At 45.1% G+C, this 18,001-nt stretch overlaps 2 protein-coding genes and 2 long non-coding RNA genes across 4 annotated transcripts; 2 read left to right on the plus strand and 2 right to left on the minus strand.

Annotated features, from left to right (window-relative positions):
* Window positions 1,444-3,345, minus strand: LOC8066435 (probable galacturonosyltransferase 9). Its single transcript, XM_002454239.2, has 2 exons — window positions 2,085-3,345; window positions 1,444-1,975 (listed from the first exon to the last, which is right to left on the minus strand). Exons 1-2 carry the CDS (start codon window positions 3,282-3,284, stop codon window positions 1,697-1,699), a joined length of 1,479 nt encoding a protein of 492 aa, XP_002454284.1. The 5' UTR covers window positions 3,285-3,345; the 3' UTR covers window positions 1,444-1,696.
* On the plus strand, window positions 4,492-5,483 carry LOC110434517. The gene is made up of 3 exons (XR_002452019.1): window positions 4,492-4,913; window positions 4,995-5,149; window positions 5,236-5,483. It is a non-coding gene; the product is annotated as an uncharacterized LOC110434517 (long non-coding RNA).
* LOC8066436 (putative NAC domain-containing protein 94) lies at window positions 5,069-9,574 on the minus strand. The gene is made up of 3 exons (XM_002454240.2): window positions 7,341-9,574; window positions 6,341-6,645; window positions 5,069-6,008 (listed from the first exon to the last, which is right to left on the minus strand). The coding sequence occupies exons 1-3, from the start codon at window positions 7,525-7,527 to the stop codon at window positions 5,334-5,336; spliced, it is 1,167 nt and encodes a 388-aa protein (XP_002454285.1). The 5' UTR covers window positions 7,528-9,574; the 3' UTR covers window positions 5,069-5,333.
* LOC110434516 lies at window positions 5,926-9,705 on the plus strand. The gene is made up of 5 exons (XR_002452018.1): window positions 5,926-6,060; window positions 6,365-6,586; window positions 7,284-7,428; window positions 9,438-9,502; window positions 9,570-9,705. It is a non-coding gene; the product is annotated as an uncharacterized LOC110434516 (long non-coding RNA).

Below are 18,001 nucleotides of genomic sequence, written 5' to 3' on the forward strand. Positions count from 1 at the left end.
TTCTACCCTCATGCGGTGGCATGTCGATGATGTTTGCCTCCCTCCTCCTTGCTCTGCCTTCTCATCCTTCTTCCCATGAGATCTGCAACAAGCTTGGTTGGGGGAGACAACGGCCATGGCCTTGGCAGCGCACAAACTTAGCCGAGGGCGCTGTCTTCCATGGCCACAGCAGGCTGGGGTGAGGTGTGCGGGCCTAGCTAGGGACGGCGGCGGCCATGGCCACGGAAGCGGTGCTCGACGCCATGGCACAGAGAGAGAGAGGCGAGAGGGAGGACAATGACATAAATAGTGGGCTTCAATATTGGGGGAGATGCAACTCCCCCTCTATTGGAGGGGAGATGCAACGTTTTTGGTGGCCACAAAAAATGGGGGACTCTTGGAGGAGAAAAAAGTGAGCATCTCTCCCAATATAATAATTTTATAGGGATAAGGGATTATATTAGGGGACTGCTGGAGATGTTGTAAGGCCTTCTCAGCTCAAAAACTTTTCACCTATCCCATCAAATCTTTCACATGCATGGAGCATTAAATATAAACCAAAAAACTAATTGTACAGTTTAGTTGTAAAATCACGAGACGAATCTTTTAAGCCTAATTAGTCTATGATTAGCTATAATTGCTATAGTAACCAACATGTACTAACGATGGATTAGTTAGACTTAATAAATTCGTCTCGCAGTTTCTAGACGAGCTATGTATTTTTTTTATTAGTCTACGTTTAATACTTCAAGTATAGTTGTGGTTGTAGTTGATGCAAGTTTGCAACTTGATGAATATATTGCTGTTATAGTAATCTTATAGATGCTCTAAAAAGAACTTCTTACATCTACTGTTGATTATATTGAAAGAGTTGACCATTTGGTCATCTAGTTTTTACTCCTCATATTGAGAAGGTTTTCCACGTAAGTAGTTATGACAACTGCACATGTGATTTGTTAAATTTCCGCTGATGGTAGATGTTCTTTTTATTGTCATCACAAGACGAAAAAAATTGTGCATTGTTGCTCCCTGCCACCCCAATAGTTTTTTTGTGTGTTTTTCGCTTACTTGTTTCGCAAGGTCCCAGCATCCTAGTTCGCAAAGTGTTGTCACATAAATATAAGAGCATTTCTAATAGTTTGGCAAATAACTTACTATCTATAATTTTTTAGCAAAATGAGAAAAAAACCTATCTAACAGTTTGGCATCTCAATTTCCCATCTCTTCTAACTTGGCATATCTCCCTATCTAACGTGCAAATATGCGTACGTGCTTTGTACTTGGCATCGGTCTTTCTTCTCATGCTTGCTCTTCGTTCGTTTAGCGGGGCTCTTTGTTTCGTTAGCGGTTTTGGGGGTTTTGAAAATAAAATTTATCAAACTATCGAAGATGATATTTTTTTCCTCCCCATATTATTTTGGGAGTTGACAAATAATAAAATTTTATGAAACAGATTTTGCCAAGGAGTTAAAGATGCTCAGCCTAAGGACATTCACAGGCAAAACGCTGCCTAGCAGCGAGGTCGCAACTCTGCACCAGACACTGTACTAAGTTGCAGCAGAGAACCGGTAAGCTGCAGTAAATCAGAGCATACTCGTGCTGGCCGCATGCTCGGCTCCGCAGGCAAAACAAACATGAAGCATCAACCAGGTCACATGAGCGCTGAAGATGTTCAGACGCAGAGCTACTCGTAGTATGTTTGTCTCTCGTCAGTCTTTCAGAGGCCAAAGTTGCAGAGCGTTAGAAATTCCATCTCAGTGTCGACGTACTTGGTCCAGAGATGTTTGTACTGGTTGAAGGCGACGTCCAGCCATGGCTTCATGTTCCCGTTGAAGTGTATCACCGCTGCTCCACCGATGTCCTCGGGTCTGATGTGTGGGTTGTAGCCGAGCCCCATCACGTGCCACGACTTGTCCAGCGGCTTCGTTTTGCCGTAGAATGTCATGAGCCCGACTGGAAGCACGGACGTCGGATCCCAGAGCGTGCCGTTCTCGTTCTGCCACGAACACAACATATTTTGAGCACGTTAGAATCCCGTTCAGAACACTAGAGTTTTGTTGGTTGTAAACGCGGCAATGGTAGAGGCAACAAATAAAGCAGCTTACCATTTCCATGAATCGGTGGAACTGCTGGGTGCATTGCTCCCGGCGCCACCCCTGGAGGTCGAACACGTTGACGCCGTAGGACCAGGCGCAGGCGCGGTGGCTGAAGCTCTCCTGCACGACGGGCTCCGAGAAGTTGAGGTACTTGCCGTACCGCCGGAAGCCTCCGAAGCAGGTGTGCAGCGCGGCGTTCACGTTGGCGCCCATGTCGACGCGCCACAGCCCCGCCAGGTCCCTCTGCACCACCACGTCGTCCTCCAGGAGCACCACCCTCCGCAGCGCCGGGAACATCTCCGGGAGGTAGAACCGGAGGTAGTCCAGCAGCGCCACGTCCCTGTTCCCGTCCTCGATCTGCCTGAGGACCGGCGAGTAGGACGCGTTCAGGAACGGGAAGTCGGCGACGGACAGGAGCTGCACGTGCGCGCCCAGCGGCGGCGGGCGGCGCGCGAACCAGACGCGGAAGGCCGGGAGGTACATGGGCGCCGTGACCACGTGGAAGACGTGGCGCGAGGGCTCGGCGGCCGCGCGCGCCGCGGAGGCCACCACGACGGAGACGGCGAGCACGTTGTCGGAGAAGATGGCGTAGTGGTAGAGCGACGGGTCGGCGAGCTGCGGCGGCGGGACGGCGGGCTCGTCGGGGACCGCGGAGGCGTTGGCGAGGCGGGCCTCGAGGAGGCGCATGGCGAGGCAGTGGAGCGACTTGGGCGTGGACCACGCGGCGATGCGGGAGTTGAGCACGCCCGCGCGGCGGGCGCGGAGGAGCTGCTGCCCCACGGCGAAGACGGTGTCGGAGAGCTTCTGGATCTTGGACTGCGTGTCGAACGCCTCCTTGGCGCCGCCGGCGAGGGAGCGCGCGCGCTTCACCTGGGCCTTGATCTCCTTCTCCAGCGCCCCCACGGTGGAGAGCGAGAGGCGGGCGGCGAGCGCGGAGAGGCGCGAGGAGATGGAGAGGAAGGCGTCCGTCTGGGAGGCCGACGCCGCGCTGAGGTGGCGCGCGTGCGCCGTGTAGGCTGCCAGGACGGCGGCGTGGTCCTCGGCGTGGCGCTGGACGACGGCCAGGCGCAAGGCCGGGGAGTTCGCGGTGGCAGAAGCAGAGCTCGTGGCAGTGGCGGACAGGAGGAAAGACACGGAGGCGAGGAGGATCAGGGTGATGACGGCCGCGAGCGCCGCGCGACGACGTGCCGAGGCCCGGGCGCCGGCCATGGCGAGCGCGTCGTGCGAGTTCGAGAGGGCCGGGACGAGGAAATGGCGCGCAATGCTTTTCAAGCAGGTGGGTTTGGTTTAGTGGCGCCGTGGCCGATCAGATGTGGACTTTTGGAGGTGGGTTTTCTCCGGCATGTCCGGTTGGCTCGCACTTGCTGGCCTCGGAGCACTTGGAGTTAGCTAGTGGTCTCGTCGTCTCGAAGTTGACTGTGCGTATGTGCCAAGAGCCCAAGATGGTTAGTGCGGTGGAGTTCAGACTTGGAGCCGATGTTGCTGCGTCTGCGCGTCACGTACCGCTGCTAAGTGCTTAGATAGTGTATTTGACAATGGACATTACTAATCAAATCAGTATGTGTTAAAGTATTGGGGAGTAGTGAGCCAGTGATTCTGGTTTGGTTGCATAGAGCAAGTTTGCTTGAGTTTAACTATCGAATCTACCAGACATTCAGTAGTGTTTTTCTTAGAAAAAAATTAACGAACAACTTTCAGCTATGACTTTTCAGCCAAACGAATAAATCATAGGGTTGGGCCTGTTGAGGGTTGCCTAACAGGCACTCTCAAACAAACTGTACTGCTGGACTGCACATGATCTGCCCCTCGTGTTGCCCCTTCTGCTAGAACAGAGATAGGACGGAGGTGCATTCTCCTCAAAATGATCCAAAACGAAGCAAAATCCCTCCAGCTTTCTCACCTGTTTCTTGCTAGTTCGTGCCGCTTTATATGCACTAGCAGCAATTCCTGTCATCCCTTCCTGTGATCTTTGTGAATGAATCTGCCACTTCTCGGCTGTGCGCTCGGCAGCACCAGATGCTCGAATGCCGGATGGGTGTGCAGGCCTGCGCGCGCAAGCCATGCGAGTAGGCCGGCGGCCCATGCGCGCAGGTTCAGGGCAGTGATGCTAAACTGCGTAGACGACAGCTACCAGGGGTTAAAACTGTCGCCTATGTTACAAAATTATTGGCATCTAATAACGGCGATAAAGATTCCAACTGGAAAATGAACGCAGCGGCATGTAAATAAAGGAAAACTAAAACCATTGGTAATAAAGTGAGCCTGTATTTTTCGATATAAAAAAAGGAACGGTCTAGTTTCTAACTAATGACATATAGAAATAATTTTCTCTCTCGCTTCATCATGTGAACTGGGCCCCTCTAAAAAAAACTCTTATTCAGGGGGACATTTAAATGCCATCATGGGTTCGGGGCTTCGGCCTTGCTTAATTTTGTTGGGCGAGGCCGGGGCAGACCAACGCTGAATTGGTCTTACTTGCCAAAAAAAAAAAAAACCGCTGAATTGGTCTTGGTCCTACTACACCCTCAATCCTCATCCCAAATTTAACCGGCCCAAAACAAATCTGGCCCGAAACAGATCCTAAAGAACAGTCTCCCCCCAATTTCCTGCGCGGTAGCGACCACGGCGCCAGCCGAGCCAAGTAGCCAACAGCTCCACGACCACGAGATTTCGGTTTTCGGTACCAGATTACCAGCAACTCCGCGACCGCGAGGCAACGCGGCGGCCGGTGCTAAAACCTGAGCCTTGGTGGAGGATACCGAGTCGATGGCCTGGGCGTGCGCGCCACCCGTTCGGCCAAATGCCCACGAGAAACCTCTCATTTACGCGGCAAGTAAAGTAAGCTTTCTTGAGTTATTACTGCCACAGTGCCATACGAGAGTTTGATCCATGACAGTTGCTCCCATGTTCTGAAACCAGAGTAGAGGGGAACTGGTGGCCGGGTCTACTTCATTGGGCACGCACAACTTCAGTGCATGGAACTATGGACAAAACTGAAGCTAAGTTAGACTTGCAGTCTTAGAGAGTTACACATGAAACATGAAGATCAGAACTGCTCCTACGTTACACAAAAGGTACTAACTCACACAAATGCATCCTAATAACTCTGCTAGCTTCGCTGTTAACACAACGAAATTCTAATACCCCTCCATGATAACAGCAATGCTAGCAGATGGAGGTAGAAGCTCCAAAAGGTGAATTAGGTACTACTGTCTGCTGCACTATAAAGCCAAAGCCTACATTAGTACAGAATACAAACTAAGTATAGCACTTAGTCGACTGGTAATTTGTTGAGACCTCGGTTGTGCAAGGGAGAGAGTCCCAAGGCAAGGTCATCCTCCAGTCATCTGGCAGTGCTCCTTGCAGGTTGAATGGGAAGTTGATTGATCGTGGAGCGGCGGTGACACTGTTGCCAATGTCAGGCAAATCAACCGTGCATCTGTTGGCCATGCTGCTGCTGCTGTTGCTGGGGTGGTGTAGTTGACCAAACTCAATGTTTGTGGGGATCCTATCTAGGTTCTGGAGTGTAGTTGGTGATGCATTGAGGACCATTGATGCAATGTCCATCCCAGCTGGAAGATCAAGCGGGATTGCTGAGAGGACACTCATGGTGTGATGTTCTGCACCAGATGAGGGGAGCACAAGTGACGCAGCCGGCCTGCTGCTGCTGTCAATGATGCTTGCAGGGTTGCGGCAAGAGGAAACTATTGAAGGCATGTAACTGCTGCCAGTGAACTGGATGGAGGAGATGATGTCTGTCATCGTAGAGGATGTGTTCTCTGAGCTGTGATGACTTCTCTGTGTAGCCTGTGAGGAAGGCCGAATGTAGTTTTCATTTGTTCTGGATAACGGAGGAGATACCCAGGAGTGTGAGAGAGCTCTCTGTGCTGTTGAATTGGTTTTCTTGAAAATCCTGCAGATCGCCCAGGAATCCTGTTCATACAAGGAAATTAAGTAGGGCTGGTTAGTGGTTTTCATATACAAGGTAATTTATATCTTCTATTTCGGCAATATACACATGCAAAAAGTACAAATAGACTGCATCTCATTGTCCTAAAAGTGCTATGTTTTAACCATGTCTAATGCTATTGACACTTCATGCTGCAAGTTATCTCGATGAAACTTTTGCCGTACATGTAGAATCCATTGATTTTATGACTGGTTTAGAGAGCGTACCCCACAATGAGCTACACCCCTAGCTTTGTATTAAGTAAATAATTGGCTAGTGTTTCTTTCTCAAATATTACATCATGCAAGTTTCTTACATTTGGTGGAATGGTCTTCTCCAGTGGCTTCTTCTGCGGCAGTGATGGGTCAGTGAGTGATGGCAACCTGAATTCATGCATCATCCAGTCGGTTTTGACACCTTTGGCTGCTCTACCTTTGTAGAAGACGAGAGATTTCTTCAAGCCTATGCACTTGCTCCCATCAGAAGAGTAGATTGGCCTGTCAGTTCCAGTGGCCTTCCAGAAGCCTGCTCCAGTTACCCTGTTTGGTCTTGTGCTGTTCCGGTACTTCCTATCCCTTGGACAGTAGAAATACCATTCCTTCTCTCCAGTACTCGCTAGTTCTTTTTGGAGACAAAAGAGAGAGAATATTTTGTAAGTAACTTTATGTAAGATTCATGCTGTCTTTACTAGTTACGACCAAAGATCCCAAACTTAGGCTTCAATATTGAAGCCGAGGTGTTTAACTGATAAGATGCATTACACATCATGTGTGCAAATATAATCTATGTCCAGCCTACATGCACTCTTAACTTTGATATCTGAAGCCTGAATCAGTTAAACAGCACAACAACATGCAACTGAAAGCATTAGCTCAGCAAGAACTTACAGGTTCGTATAGGCTCAGAGCTGGTTATGTGATCACATAAAGTTTCTTTAACACCGAGACAAAACATGGTAAATACATTAGGACAGCTAGCATATATTATGTTGGTTTGTGCATACCTTACTATTCATGTTAATGGTATTTAACTCTAGGACCAGTTTTACCTCATCTACAAGAATGTTGTATAATGCCCAATATTGCTAGTAGACAAAACCTCAAAGATACAGACGAAGTAACAGATGCATGTAAAAGTTTTTGAAGATTGACTAAGATTCATAGTATCAAAACATGTCTCATGTTACTTGTACAGAAAGGAGCATCATGTAGCAAACCTAGGCTTATCTTAAAACAAACAATTTTCATAGCTCTTTAAAGATTTGTGCAGAGAAATATAACATTGTTAACAAGGGGAAGAGATGCACAGAAGCTTACTTGGGAGATCCCATGGATCATATTTGTAGATGTCTAGCTGCCTGATGAGCTCAATGGGGAGAGACTTCTGCTGGATTTTTCTTTTAAGGTAAAACCTGACAAGCTCTTCATCTGTTGGATGAAACCTGAATCCAGGTAACATAACTTCATCTTGCTTCTCTATGTCATCACTTCTGATCTCATCCATATGTTTACACAGTAAAACAAACCACTGGCTGTATGCTGTATATCTCAAACAGTGCTCACCTGCTTCTAATCACAAGAAGTTACCAGCTACAAACCCTAACGATTAATCTGTATGGTCAAACTTCACTCGATGGCAGTAGCTAAATGATTTTGGTTTCTGCTGATTACTGGAGCTAAAACGAACCCTTTCTTCCACTCAGTGTGGGACTACCATATATTTCTACGGAGCTAAACAATGTGGGTCTCTAAGCACTGGCTCTGCTCTTATCAAAGACTAGTTAAATTTGGAGAAAAGCTAGCACAAAAGCTCAGAGAAGAAAGAAGCGAAGCTTTAAGTTGTAGACTTATAGTCTTAGCTCTCTTGGTTGCTTACTTTGTAGGGTTTCCCTTCCTACTATTTGGCCAACTTTTTGCACCCTTGTGTGCACTAAACTGCAGATACTTATAGAAGAAGTTTTAAAAGCCTCACCTGTTGTAACTCACGTAGGGTCTCCATTGTGAGGATCTCAATGAGATGTATGTATTCTGCAGTATGTTTGGGATTAGCAACCTTGTGATCTAATATACAATTCACTTAATTAATAAACTAACTCAATGTCAAGTACTTAGCATCTAATGTATGTCGTGTTTCCTATAATTAAGCCTCCTCACAGAATAATCTAGATCTCTAGATGGCTACCTTAGGAATTTTTAATTGTGTTCCCTTGGATTTTCTAAAGGTGAATTATACAAGTACAATTCCCAAGACACTAGGAGATTAGAAAATTCCAACTAAGTGCAGTACTCTATTGGAATAATGAGAGTCTAATTCCTTTCCACAGTACATATATCTTACATCGGTATGTGCATATATACCTTTGATTCTCTCATGATCCCAAAATCCTTTTTGGACAGACTTTCCTCTTCATTGGTACCTTTTTTTGTCTCACATGTTTATTTGAATTTGAAGGGGAGATTAGCAAACACAAAAAAAGAACTTTAAGACCTTCTTGAGGAAAGTATACATAATGCTTACTCATTATTGAACTCCTGAGTTGATTGATTAACAAAAAAAAAAAAGTTTTTTAATTATATAGCAGATCTCTGTATTCTGTGACATGGCATAAGATATAATTTTCCAAACAAGAAAGGCCTCTTTTTTTAATCTTGGTTTAAATTTCTAGAATCAGATATGGGGAAAAGCCACCCAGTTATGAAGTGCCAAGCTGGCACACTGCTCTATTTTCCACCTATCCAAATGAAATTTAGCTAAGCTGAGGGAAGTCCCAGTTTCACATCCCTGAGTTAGAGCTGAAATCCTGAGTCATGTCGAGCAAAAAATCTTTATCATTCTTTTATGGACGCATGTTGTTGTCTGTGACTTTTGTAAGGTTGTGATTAGTCAAACTAGTATGAAATCTAGCATCATTCCTCAATAGTTATTTATCTCCATAGATAGTGACATGTTCGCTGATGATAAGGTATTACAGACAAAGGGTCTGTCGTATGTACCGTATGTGTTATAACTTGAGATGATGCTTATCTCTAGGTTATTGTTCTTTTTTGACGGAAGCTAATCTCTACATTATTCCTCTATCCTAGGCATGCAATGTGCTGCCAACGCGCGGTTGTAATTATCATCTAGTAGTATTAACTACCTTTGTCGTTTGGAAATAATGTTTTGTATCCGTTTGGTTGTCGATACTCTGAAATTTCTGGTCTTCCCCATCCTTGATAAGAATCTGGGATGCACACCTTTCTTGACTATTGACAGCCTACTGCTTGCTTCAAATAAGTATTATTGGCTTGACAACTTTTATATGTTTTTATTTAAGTATTGTCTAGTAGTGAAGAAGTAGCCATAAAATTTGTGTTCTCCTGAAGATTTTTTTCCCTGACATGAGACTAGTTTTACACGCTTCATGTGTGCAGTGGACCATGGTGCCAGGGACGAAACAGGCGGACGAGTTACCAAGAACCGTGTGAGAAAATCCAAGGTAGCTCACTGATCACTAGGTCACCATCATAGTCACATAACCATCATTCTTTAACCAAAGCTTTCAGACTTGCCCATTCGTGCATACTCCTACGGTGGTGCTGCACTGCTGCGTTGGGCTCGGCAACAGAGCTTCCACAGACATTGATGCGAAAAACCTGCATGGATCCAAGTGCTGCCTTCTCATTCCTCGCTTCCAGCCAGAAATAAAAAATCAAGGTAAAAAAAAATGCAACCCAAAATCCCATGGGCCATGTTTTCCAAACCCTGTCCTCCAAGCACCCAACAGTGCAAGAACCTTAGGGTTAATGAAAGGAGACTAATAGCCTCATAGGGGTTTATAGAGGGTTCTAGGGTCAAATCTCTGGGCACGTAGGCTAGTGGTCGGTTTGTGTCTACCGACGCAATTTTCAATTGAGAGTTTATACTCATTCTTGTGTACTACCATAGCTTCTTTAACCATGGTGACGGGTTCCATTTGTCAGTAGTGCTGCGGTAAAAGAATAGTATTCAGATTATTTTTATGCTAATTCTCTTTTTCTACAAACTACTGTATAACGGTTCCAGTGGCGTGAACTATTGAGTACTACACAACTCTGAAGCCCGAAAGGCATGGAATGCAGCTGTTCTTCCCCAGGCCTCTCCTAGAACTGCACACAGTGGCCTGTCTATTGCTTGCTTGACCTCGATCGGGCTGTGCCACTGCCACAGCGCACGTACGGCCACACCACACCCGCTCGTGCGGCCTCTGCTGAACTGCTGCTGGTGCTGGATCGGGTGGGTCAAACGGACAGACCCTTCCGTTTCAAGTTTTCTTCTTCTCATGCGGCGTCGCATCGGCGTGCGCGGCACCTCGCATTCCCTCCTCTGCATCCAGGATCCCATGTTTCCAGGGTTCAGACTCTCCCCTTGTACTGTTGCCGCGGCTAATCGATGTGGGCAAGCGTGTTTGTTCGTGCAAACACGCCTGGCGCATCGGCATTGCGCCCGTGCACGTGTGCCATGGGACAGTGGCTCCTAGGGCCCAATAAACTTGGCGTCTCACCCAGAGCTCAGCAGCATCCTTTCCAGGGTACCAGTTCAAACCTGCTGCTGCCGTAGTATTAGGCGCGTATTCATCGGAAGCTCTTTTTTTTTTAAAAAAAAAAATATGGCGTATTAGACTTGAGTAGAATGCGCAGGCCTCCAGCCGCATTTCTATGCTGAATATTTCTACCATATAGTACTACCTCTACCGATGAAATGACACTGCAAACTGCACTTACTGAAAACCGGAGCATATGTGCTCTCTTTTTTTTTCTTCATTTTTTCTCCCTTGTTTCCATAGGTCTGTTGACTCTAGATTCCAAGGGTTAACCAGAATTAGTACTACTACGTAACAGGTACAACATGATGTGTCATGTGTGCATGCATGTAAAACCAAGTCACGCTACGCTCTCTGATTCCCAAACTGGGGAAAAACCAACGAAGACGATGAGTAGTCCGCACTCCACACTTGTTACCAAGAACAGCAGCGCCATGGAAACACGGATGCCGGGAACCAATTCGCGTCGGCTGGGAACGAGGCGAGCCAAGGGAAAAAGATATACGCTGAACACGGAACGACACGAAGATAGCGTGCCAGTCGCACCCTCACTGTGCTTATTACCACGCATGCATGTACGATGCAATGGGACGCTGTGTGTGTGTGTGTGGCTGCTCTGAATGGGACTTTGTTGTACGCGTCCCTTATGAGTAAAGCAAGTGTCCCTGACTGAGAGGCCCTGATTCTCGTCTCTACTATAGCCACCGATATGTATGTGTGCTTGACTTTAGAGTACTCGTAGGTGCTGTACGTTTTGCAAGATTCCATGCAGTCAAACTTCCATGTTACTCGACCTTTCTTGGTCAGACCACGCTACGCCGAGCTCAGGCCTTGGAGAAATTCAGAATTGTACAACTTCTCAAGTCCATTAAACTCGGTGCTATAGTTGTAGTACTGCATGAGGTCAACTGGAACAAATTCTGATTTGAAAAACAAAATAAAACATCCTACTCAAAATTGCAAAACAGATATGAGCAGTTCATCCGAGGCCTGTTCAATCACGGGCTGGAGCGGTTTCAGCTAGTTCTCCAACCCAGACGGGGGAGACCAGCTTGCTTGGGTTGGTCCGGTTTTTATGGTGTGCAGGGGTGGTTGATTAGGTTGAACGTATTATGGGTTTAATGTTTGAAACCAGCTAGGGCAGCTCCAATGTGTAGAGTAAGGGGGTGTTTGGACAGCTTCATAAACTCCACCATGGAGCAGCTTTACAAAAAACTGGAATTTGTGGAGTACCTCTTTAGGTACTCTCACAATTCCACCCATTTTTCTCGAACTGAGTGCGTGGAACTGAAACCGTTTGGCTAAAAAACATGGAGCGGAGCTGAAAAACGTGGAGCACAACAGTCCCAAACACCCCCTAAGAAGGTGCAAAGAGGAGGAAGAACAGAGTAAAAGAGGTGCAATACGTTGGAGGCTTGGAGCAAAGGTGCTAGCTTAGAATCTGCAGGCACTATTGGAAGAATGAGAAGTGGATGAAGAATGTCTCATGATAAATTTTATTGTTCAATGAGACTATACTAGCATCATGACAAGCAACTATATATTGGAGCAAATTTGCTAGTATATAATTTGATGACATGGCTTCTTTTACACCTTGCTAAGAGAATAAACGTTAAAATTGTCCTTAGATGACTACTTTGTTCCAAAGTCCTTCAGCTCTACTGCTCCATAGATTTGTAGGACAGTGATCAAACATTTGATATTCTAGATCGCAAGAAAAGCAGATAGACTGCACATTGTTTCTGCTCGTGTTTCAAAAGTATTAACTATTAACCACAACACCTACATACATTTGTTTGTTCATATACTATATTATACCTCTAAGCAGGATGGCAGCCATTCTTGTGTTTCAGAGGATTAGTACTAGTATGTTACTACAATATTTAAATCATTATTTCTATCATGTAGAAAATAAATCCGAGCACAATTTAAATCCTTAGAATGCTATTTCCATGTATAAAGATAGAGAATTCCATTCTGATTTTATCAAGCACATCATGACATGAAAATGAAAGAAACAAGGTTGACCAAAGATTTGAGCTTCTGAGTCTATCTTTCAGCTTTTAATAGGACAATATTCATTATTCTAATGAATAATATTAGAAGAAACCATGTCATAACCCCATGAGCATAGCTTTTAATGTTTCTTTTAAAAAACTTGCAAAGAAAGATAACTTCATGAAAACCTAACATATGTTTGAATTAAAAAAGAGAACATTTTGATTGAAGTAAAGAAAGTTGAACAATAGTTTAAAATCGAAGAGGATTGAAATGTAAATGACACCAGTCGACACAAACATGAGAAATTGGGAAGAGACAAGACATTAGACATAAAACAATGAATTGTAGTTCATAAATGAGCAAGTGAATATGAGGCTTCCAATACAAGTGAAACACGTATATATTTTGAGCATGGATACTTTTGGTGAATGTATTAGATTTTGAGCATCAGAACCAGTGTAAGTCCTCAAGTTGACAAAGATGAATACATCAACGCTATTGTGTTTTAACATTTAACGATATCTTTAAATTTAGAATCACTTCGACAATTTTGTTGTCTCTAGCTGTAAGCGATCTAGAAGCCAAATGCAAAATTACCAATGTATGCCGGTCACCCTAACATACTTAGCACATGATCTAGATAGAAATGCTACCCCTAACTTGTATAAGTCTATTAATATTGGCATTCTTAATAAAAAGAAACACAACCTTCCCAACAAAAGAAACACAACCAATAAATTGTTCATGTTTGAAATCCATTCATAATCATGTAGAGAAAAAAAGCAATGCATCTCTTGTTTCAAATAGAGACACGCAATTCTAACCTCCACAATCCAATTACGCAAACTCTAAAATTAGACAAATAGTACAAGCCAACTAGTCTAGAGCATGGCGTTTGAATTGTCATATCTTGTTAGAAGTGTTTGGAGGAAATAAGTGTCATTTCTAACATGAGATGAAGTATTAGTAGCAACTTTAACATAAATAAAAATCAAATAAGCGAATCAAGCATACTTCAATTGTTTTGGTGAACTCATTTGCCTTCACTCTAACATAAAAAACTTTAGAGCTGAGATCTTAGTTGTTTAGTTTGTTCCTTGGGTCTAAAGCGATAGCCATAAATAATAATGGTTTCAAAGCGGTAACATTTATCTATAGTATTTATCAAATTTCTTTTTCTTATGCCACATGCCTACATACTCCTAGTGTGGTATGTTCATTGAGAAAGTTTGACAGGCTTGTCATGGATGGAGATAAAATTATGAAAAAAACATGCTTAGGTGTCACATATTGTGATCCTCAGAGTCATATTGTCACATTACAAAAAGGATGTTTATTATCAATTGCAGTATAAGAGAAGCATGCATGGATGATGCATTGCCTGGTGCCAATGCCAACACACCATGGTAAAAAATATTACCTTCAAACAACCTCATATTTGTCATATATTTCAAGAAAATTATATATACTACTCGAGTGGTGCACTAGGTTTAATTTATCACTAGCTTCACCCCTAAATAGAAAGAAAATTTCTTGACAGAAAATGTTGCCTGATGAACAACCTGGATAAATCAATCGTCCGTTTCGACGCCACTATTTCACGAACGTTCAGTGGAAACAAAAGCAGCGGTTAATTTCTGACAGCCATTTTCTTTCCTTTTTCGGAAAGTGCATATGTTACTTTCAATTTTTGGACAGAATAGAAATCGTTTCTCTTTCTCTTTTGAGGCATTCGATTCTCTTTTTACTTTTTTTTGCTAGATCACCCGCCCTTTAATATTTTTTATTTTTTAATAAGTATGTACTCATAACTTATAAAATGGAATTAAAAAGCATAACTTTTACGATAAACTTAACAGTACTAACTTAAAAGTGTTTCTAGATAACATAAGTTTCGAGAAATAACTCAACATTGCTAACTTAGTCGTTCTCAAAAAGTTATAGTATATAACTTATGTACATAAGTTTACTCCCACTATTTCAAATTATAAGGCATATTGACTTTTCTAAATTGAATTTAGTATGTATCTAGACACAACTATATATGTATACACATAGCAAAATCTATACATGTAGAAATATCAAAACATTTTATAACTTGGAATAGAGGGAGACATAAGTTACACAATACAACTTATGTACATAAGTTACACAACTAATACACTAGTGTATATAGAAAGTTATACAATTATTATATACAAACAGAAGTTATACAATACAACTTAGCAGAATAGGTTAGCAGTATAACTTAGCATAATAAGTTAGCAATATAACTTATATGTTATAAGTTAATATATATAAATTGCTACTAGAAAAATAAAAATCTTCGAAACATATAGAAGTGGGGTCTAGTTTTGTTCGCCTCGTCACGTTGAACACAACGATGAAGACGGAATTAAAAATAGATACATCATTCAAAAGTTATAGTAATTTGAAATAAATATTTTGTTTTTTTCATGATGATGTCAAAAGCAGAGGGAAAAGGAAATGAGGGGAGGAGGGTGGGTGGTTGGCGAGCACTAGGTGTCGGATCGTTCGCTGAATTAAAAACTACTGAACGACCGTGAGAGTAGAACTGGGCAAACCGCACCATCAATAGTTGTGGCAGCCTCCCTTGGAAGTAAGGTTTCGTGAATTTGTCTTCCTCATAATAATAAAAAAGAAAAAAAATAAAGTAAGGCTTTGTTTCAGAAAAGAAACCAAGCATCTCGAGGGCCGTAGGCTTAATGGGCCAACTCAACTGCAGCCCATCTGTGCCGAAAAGAAACTGCATGCAGTCCACGAAGGCTGCAGACTAGTCCAGTACTGTAGTAGACAATTTCCCAGCACGCCTACAGGAAGACCGCAGCAATTGAGCAAAATACCTGCAGTCCTGCACTCAGCACTACACGTGTTTAAAACAGCAATTGTGCCTACATTCTTGTCCGTATCTGAGAGCTTTTGGAACCCAGAAAGCAGATGATGCAAGTCCTTGGTGTACTTTATGTCCAACACAAAAGGTGACATGATCATCTGAATCTCATCCCTTTATCACATTGACAAATTTGTCGCAGCAGAAGATATGGATGCACTCCAGTGACTTGAGCTCGCAGTTAAAGATCATTAGTCCCATCTCAATCATGCGCAGGCACAGACGTGTTGGTGCGTGTGGTGAGATTCATAAAAGAACATCAAAAAATGACCACCCAAAACGCATGGCCATTCTAACTTCTAGACAAAAAAAAGGTGCATGCATATATGATAGATACCACATCAAGCATCAAAGCAGCTAAGAGTGGAACAAGTGATGCTATTGCAGATGCAAAAGCAAAATTTGCGCTGAGGAATCACGCAAACTAAGGATCTAACAGCACTGAGAATGCACCGGCAGGTGCCAGTCGTTGGAGTAATTTGCCTGATGCGCCCATTCTCTTTCACAGGACTGGCCGCACGTTCACGGCATGCCAAGGCCAATTTGAATCCTCCGATCCTCCAGTGAAGTTACCAGTCATAAAGCGAATGAAACCGTGTAGAAAGCCGTGTCTCTAACGAGTGTGCCGTTCCCCTGCTTTAGTGACCAAGTCTAGATAAGTACTGATCGTCTGATCTTTCAGGAATGAAAGTGCCGATCTTTCAGGAATGAAAGTGAATAGATTAACAGTCCGTAAGATCAACCAGGATCCCAGCCACCACTGATCGTCCTCCACCTCTGTCGTGGGAAGAAAAAGGTCCCAATAATTTTTTGGCGTTTGTGGCATCCTGTGTAAAGCGACGCTGGATACGTGCCAGTATAAACAAACAAATTAAAGCATTATACCACCACGGACGGGACACGGGAGCTGACGAGCTGTGGCTGTGCATGTACGCCGTACGTAGCCCAATGGATCTATCTATCTACCCTGCTGCCGGCCGGTAGCTAGTGCGCCAGTGACGATCGCGCACACGGCACACAGCCACAGCACCGTCCCGCCTCTCCAAAAGATCCGTCAAAAAAGTTGCTGATGACGGATCAAAAGGCGCCTGGCCCGGCCGGCCGCCTGAGGCCTGATGACCAGCCGAACCGACCGAGCGACCCATCAATCATGTGGCGCGTCTCGACGAATACTGCACGCCCGTTAATTACCTGACTACTACCGCGACCGGAAAGCGGCGGCGGTGGTGCGCCCGCGCGCGACCACGAGGTCGAGGTTAACCGATTAACCTGGGCCGATCCCGCGCACGGCGCTCCGCGATGGCGACGCGCACCTGGGGAAGCGGAAGCGGGGGGAAAATATCACGGGCCGGGGCGGCCGGCGAAATGGCTAGTGCGCGCACGGCGAGGGTGAGGTGTGCTCAGGTGCATGGCTTGCTGCTCGCTCGTCGTACTACGCGTCGCGCCCCCGGCCCCGGGCACGGCGGGTCGGCGGTCGTGCTCTGGGCTTTTGCAGCTCGGAGATCTCTGGCTCGCTCGTCGTCCGCGTCCGCGACGACGCGGAGGGTCCGTTGTCGCGACGTAGGATGGATTGGGATGATGGTATAGTACGTACGTCTCCGCGACTCCGCGTGGGTGGCCGGGTCTTCGCGCGCTTCCGTCCGCGGTCGAGGCGACGGCGACCCGCGCGCGAGGTGGTGGTGGTGGTGGTGGTGGTGGTGTGGTGTGGCGTCGTCTTTCGGCCGGCGTGCCTAGTGCTAGTGGCGAGGAGGGCCGGAGTGTCAGATGCATGTCGGCGACGTCGACGTTGAGGTGCCGCCACCCGCCAGGTGGCCGCCGGCTCATCGCATGGGCACCTGGGCTCTGGGCAAGCAAAAGCGTGCCCTTTCCACGTCCCGGGTCTCTTGAGTCTTGGCCCGATGCTGATCGTCGCGCGGTAGATTTTCGCCGTCATCTCTCGAGTCTCGACAAACTGACGTGCCTAATTCGTATGCCCATCAAGCCGACCATGCACGCGCGTGGAAACATTCAGGAGCCATGCTCCTTGCTGGTGGTCGTGGCCCTTGCATTATTATTGCAGCAAAGCGCGAGCGCGACACCGGCGTTTTCAGCTTCAGCATTGTAGTAATTCGTATGCCCAACAGGTCTAGGATGTTCAGGAACTGATGTTTAAGTGTGCGCTGGTCTCATCAGACCAGCTTTCTGGTAAAGGCAGGACCGACCCTACGTGACACATTCTGATTCAGTGTGCGTGCCAATACTAAACCATTTTCAGTTTAACCAAACCACTAGTTCATCAGGCTAGTTTAGTCCCACCAGTCACCCAAAAGTAGCTAAAATAATTTTAGCTGACTAAAATTTAGTAAGGGAAACCAAACATGACCTTAGAATATAGAAGACATAAGCATTACATGTTAATTTTAATACCTACAACTAATAAAAATACCGACAATAGTTTACATATTTTTCTGTTTATTCATTTTCTAACACATGTAGATACTACTATACTATGATAAACTTACCAG

Source organism: Sorghum bicolor, chromosome 4 (genome assembly GCF_000003195.3).
Source record: "Sorghum bicolor cultivar BTx623 chromosome 4, Sorghum_bicolor_NCBIv3, whole genome shotgun sequence".
In the NCBI taxonomy this organism is placed as follows: domain Eukaryota; kingdom Viridiplantae; phylum Streptophyta; class Magnoliopsida; order Poales; family Poaceae; genus Sorghum; species Sorghum bicolor.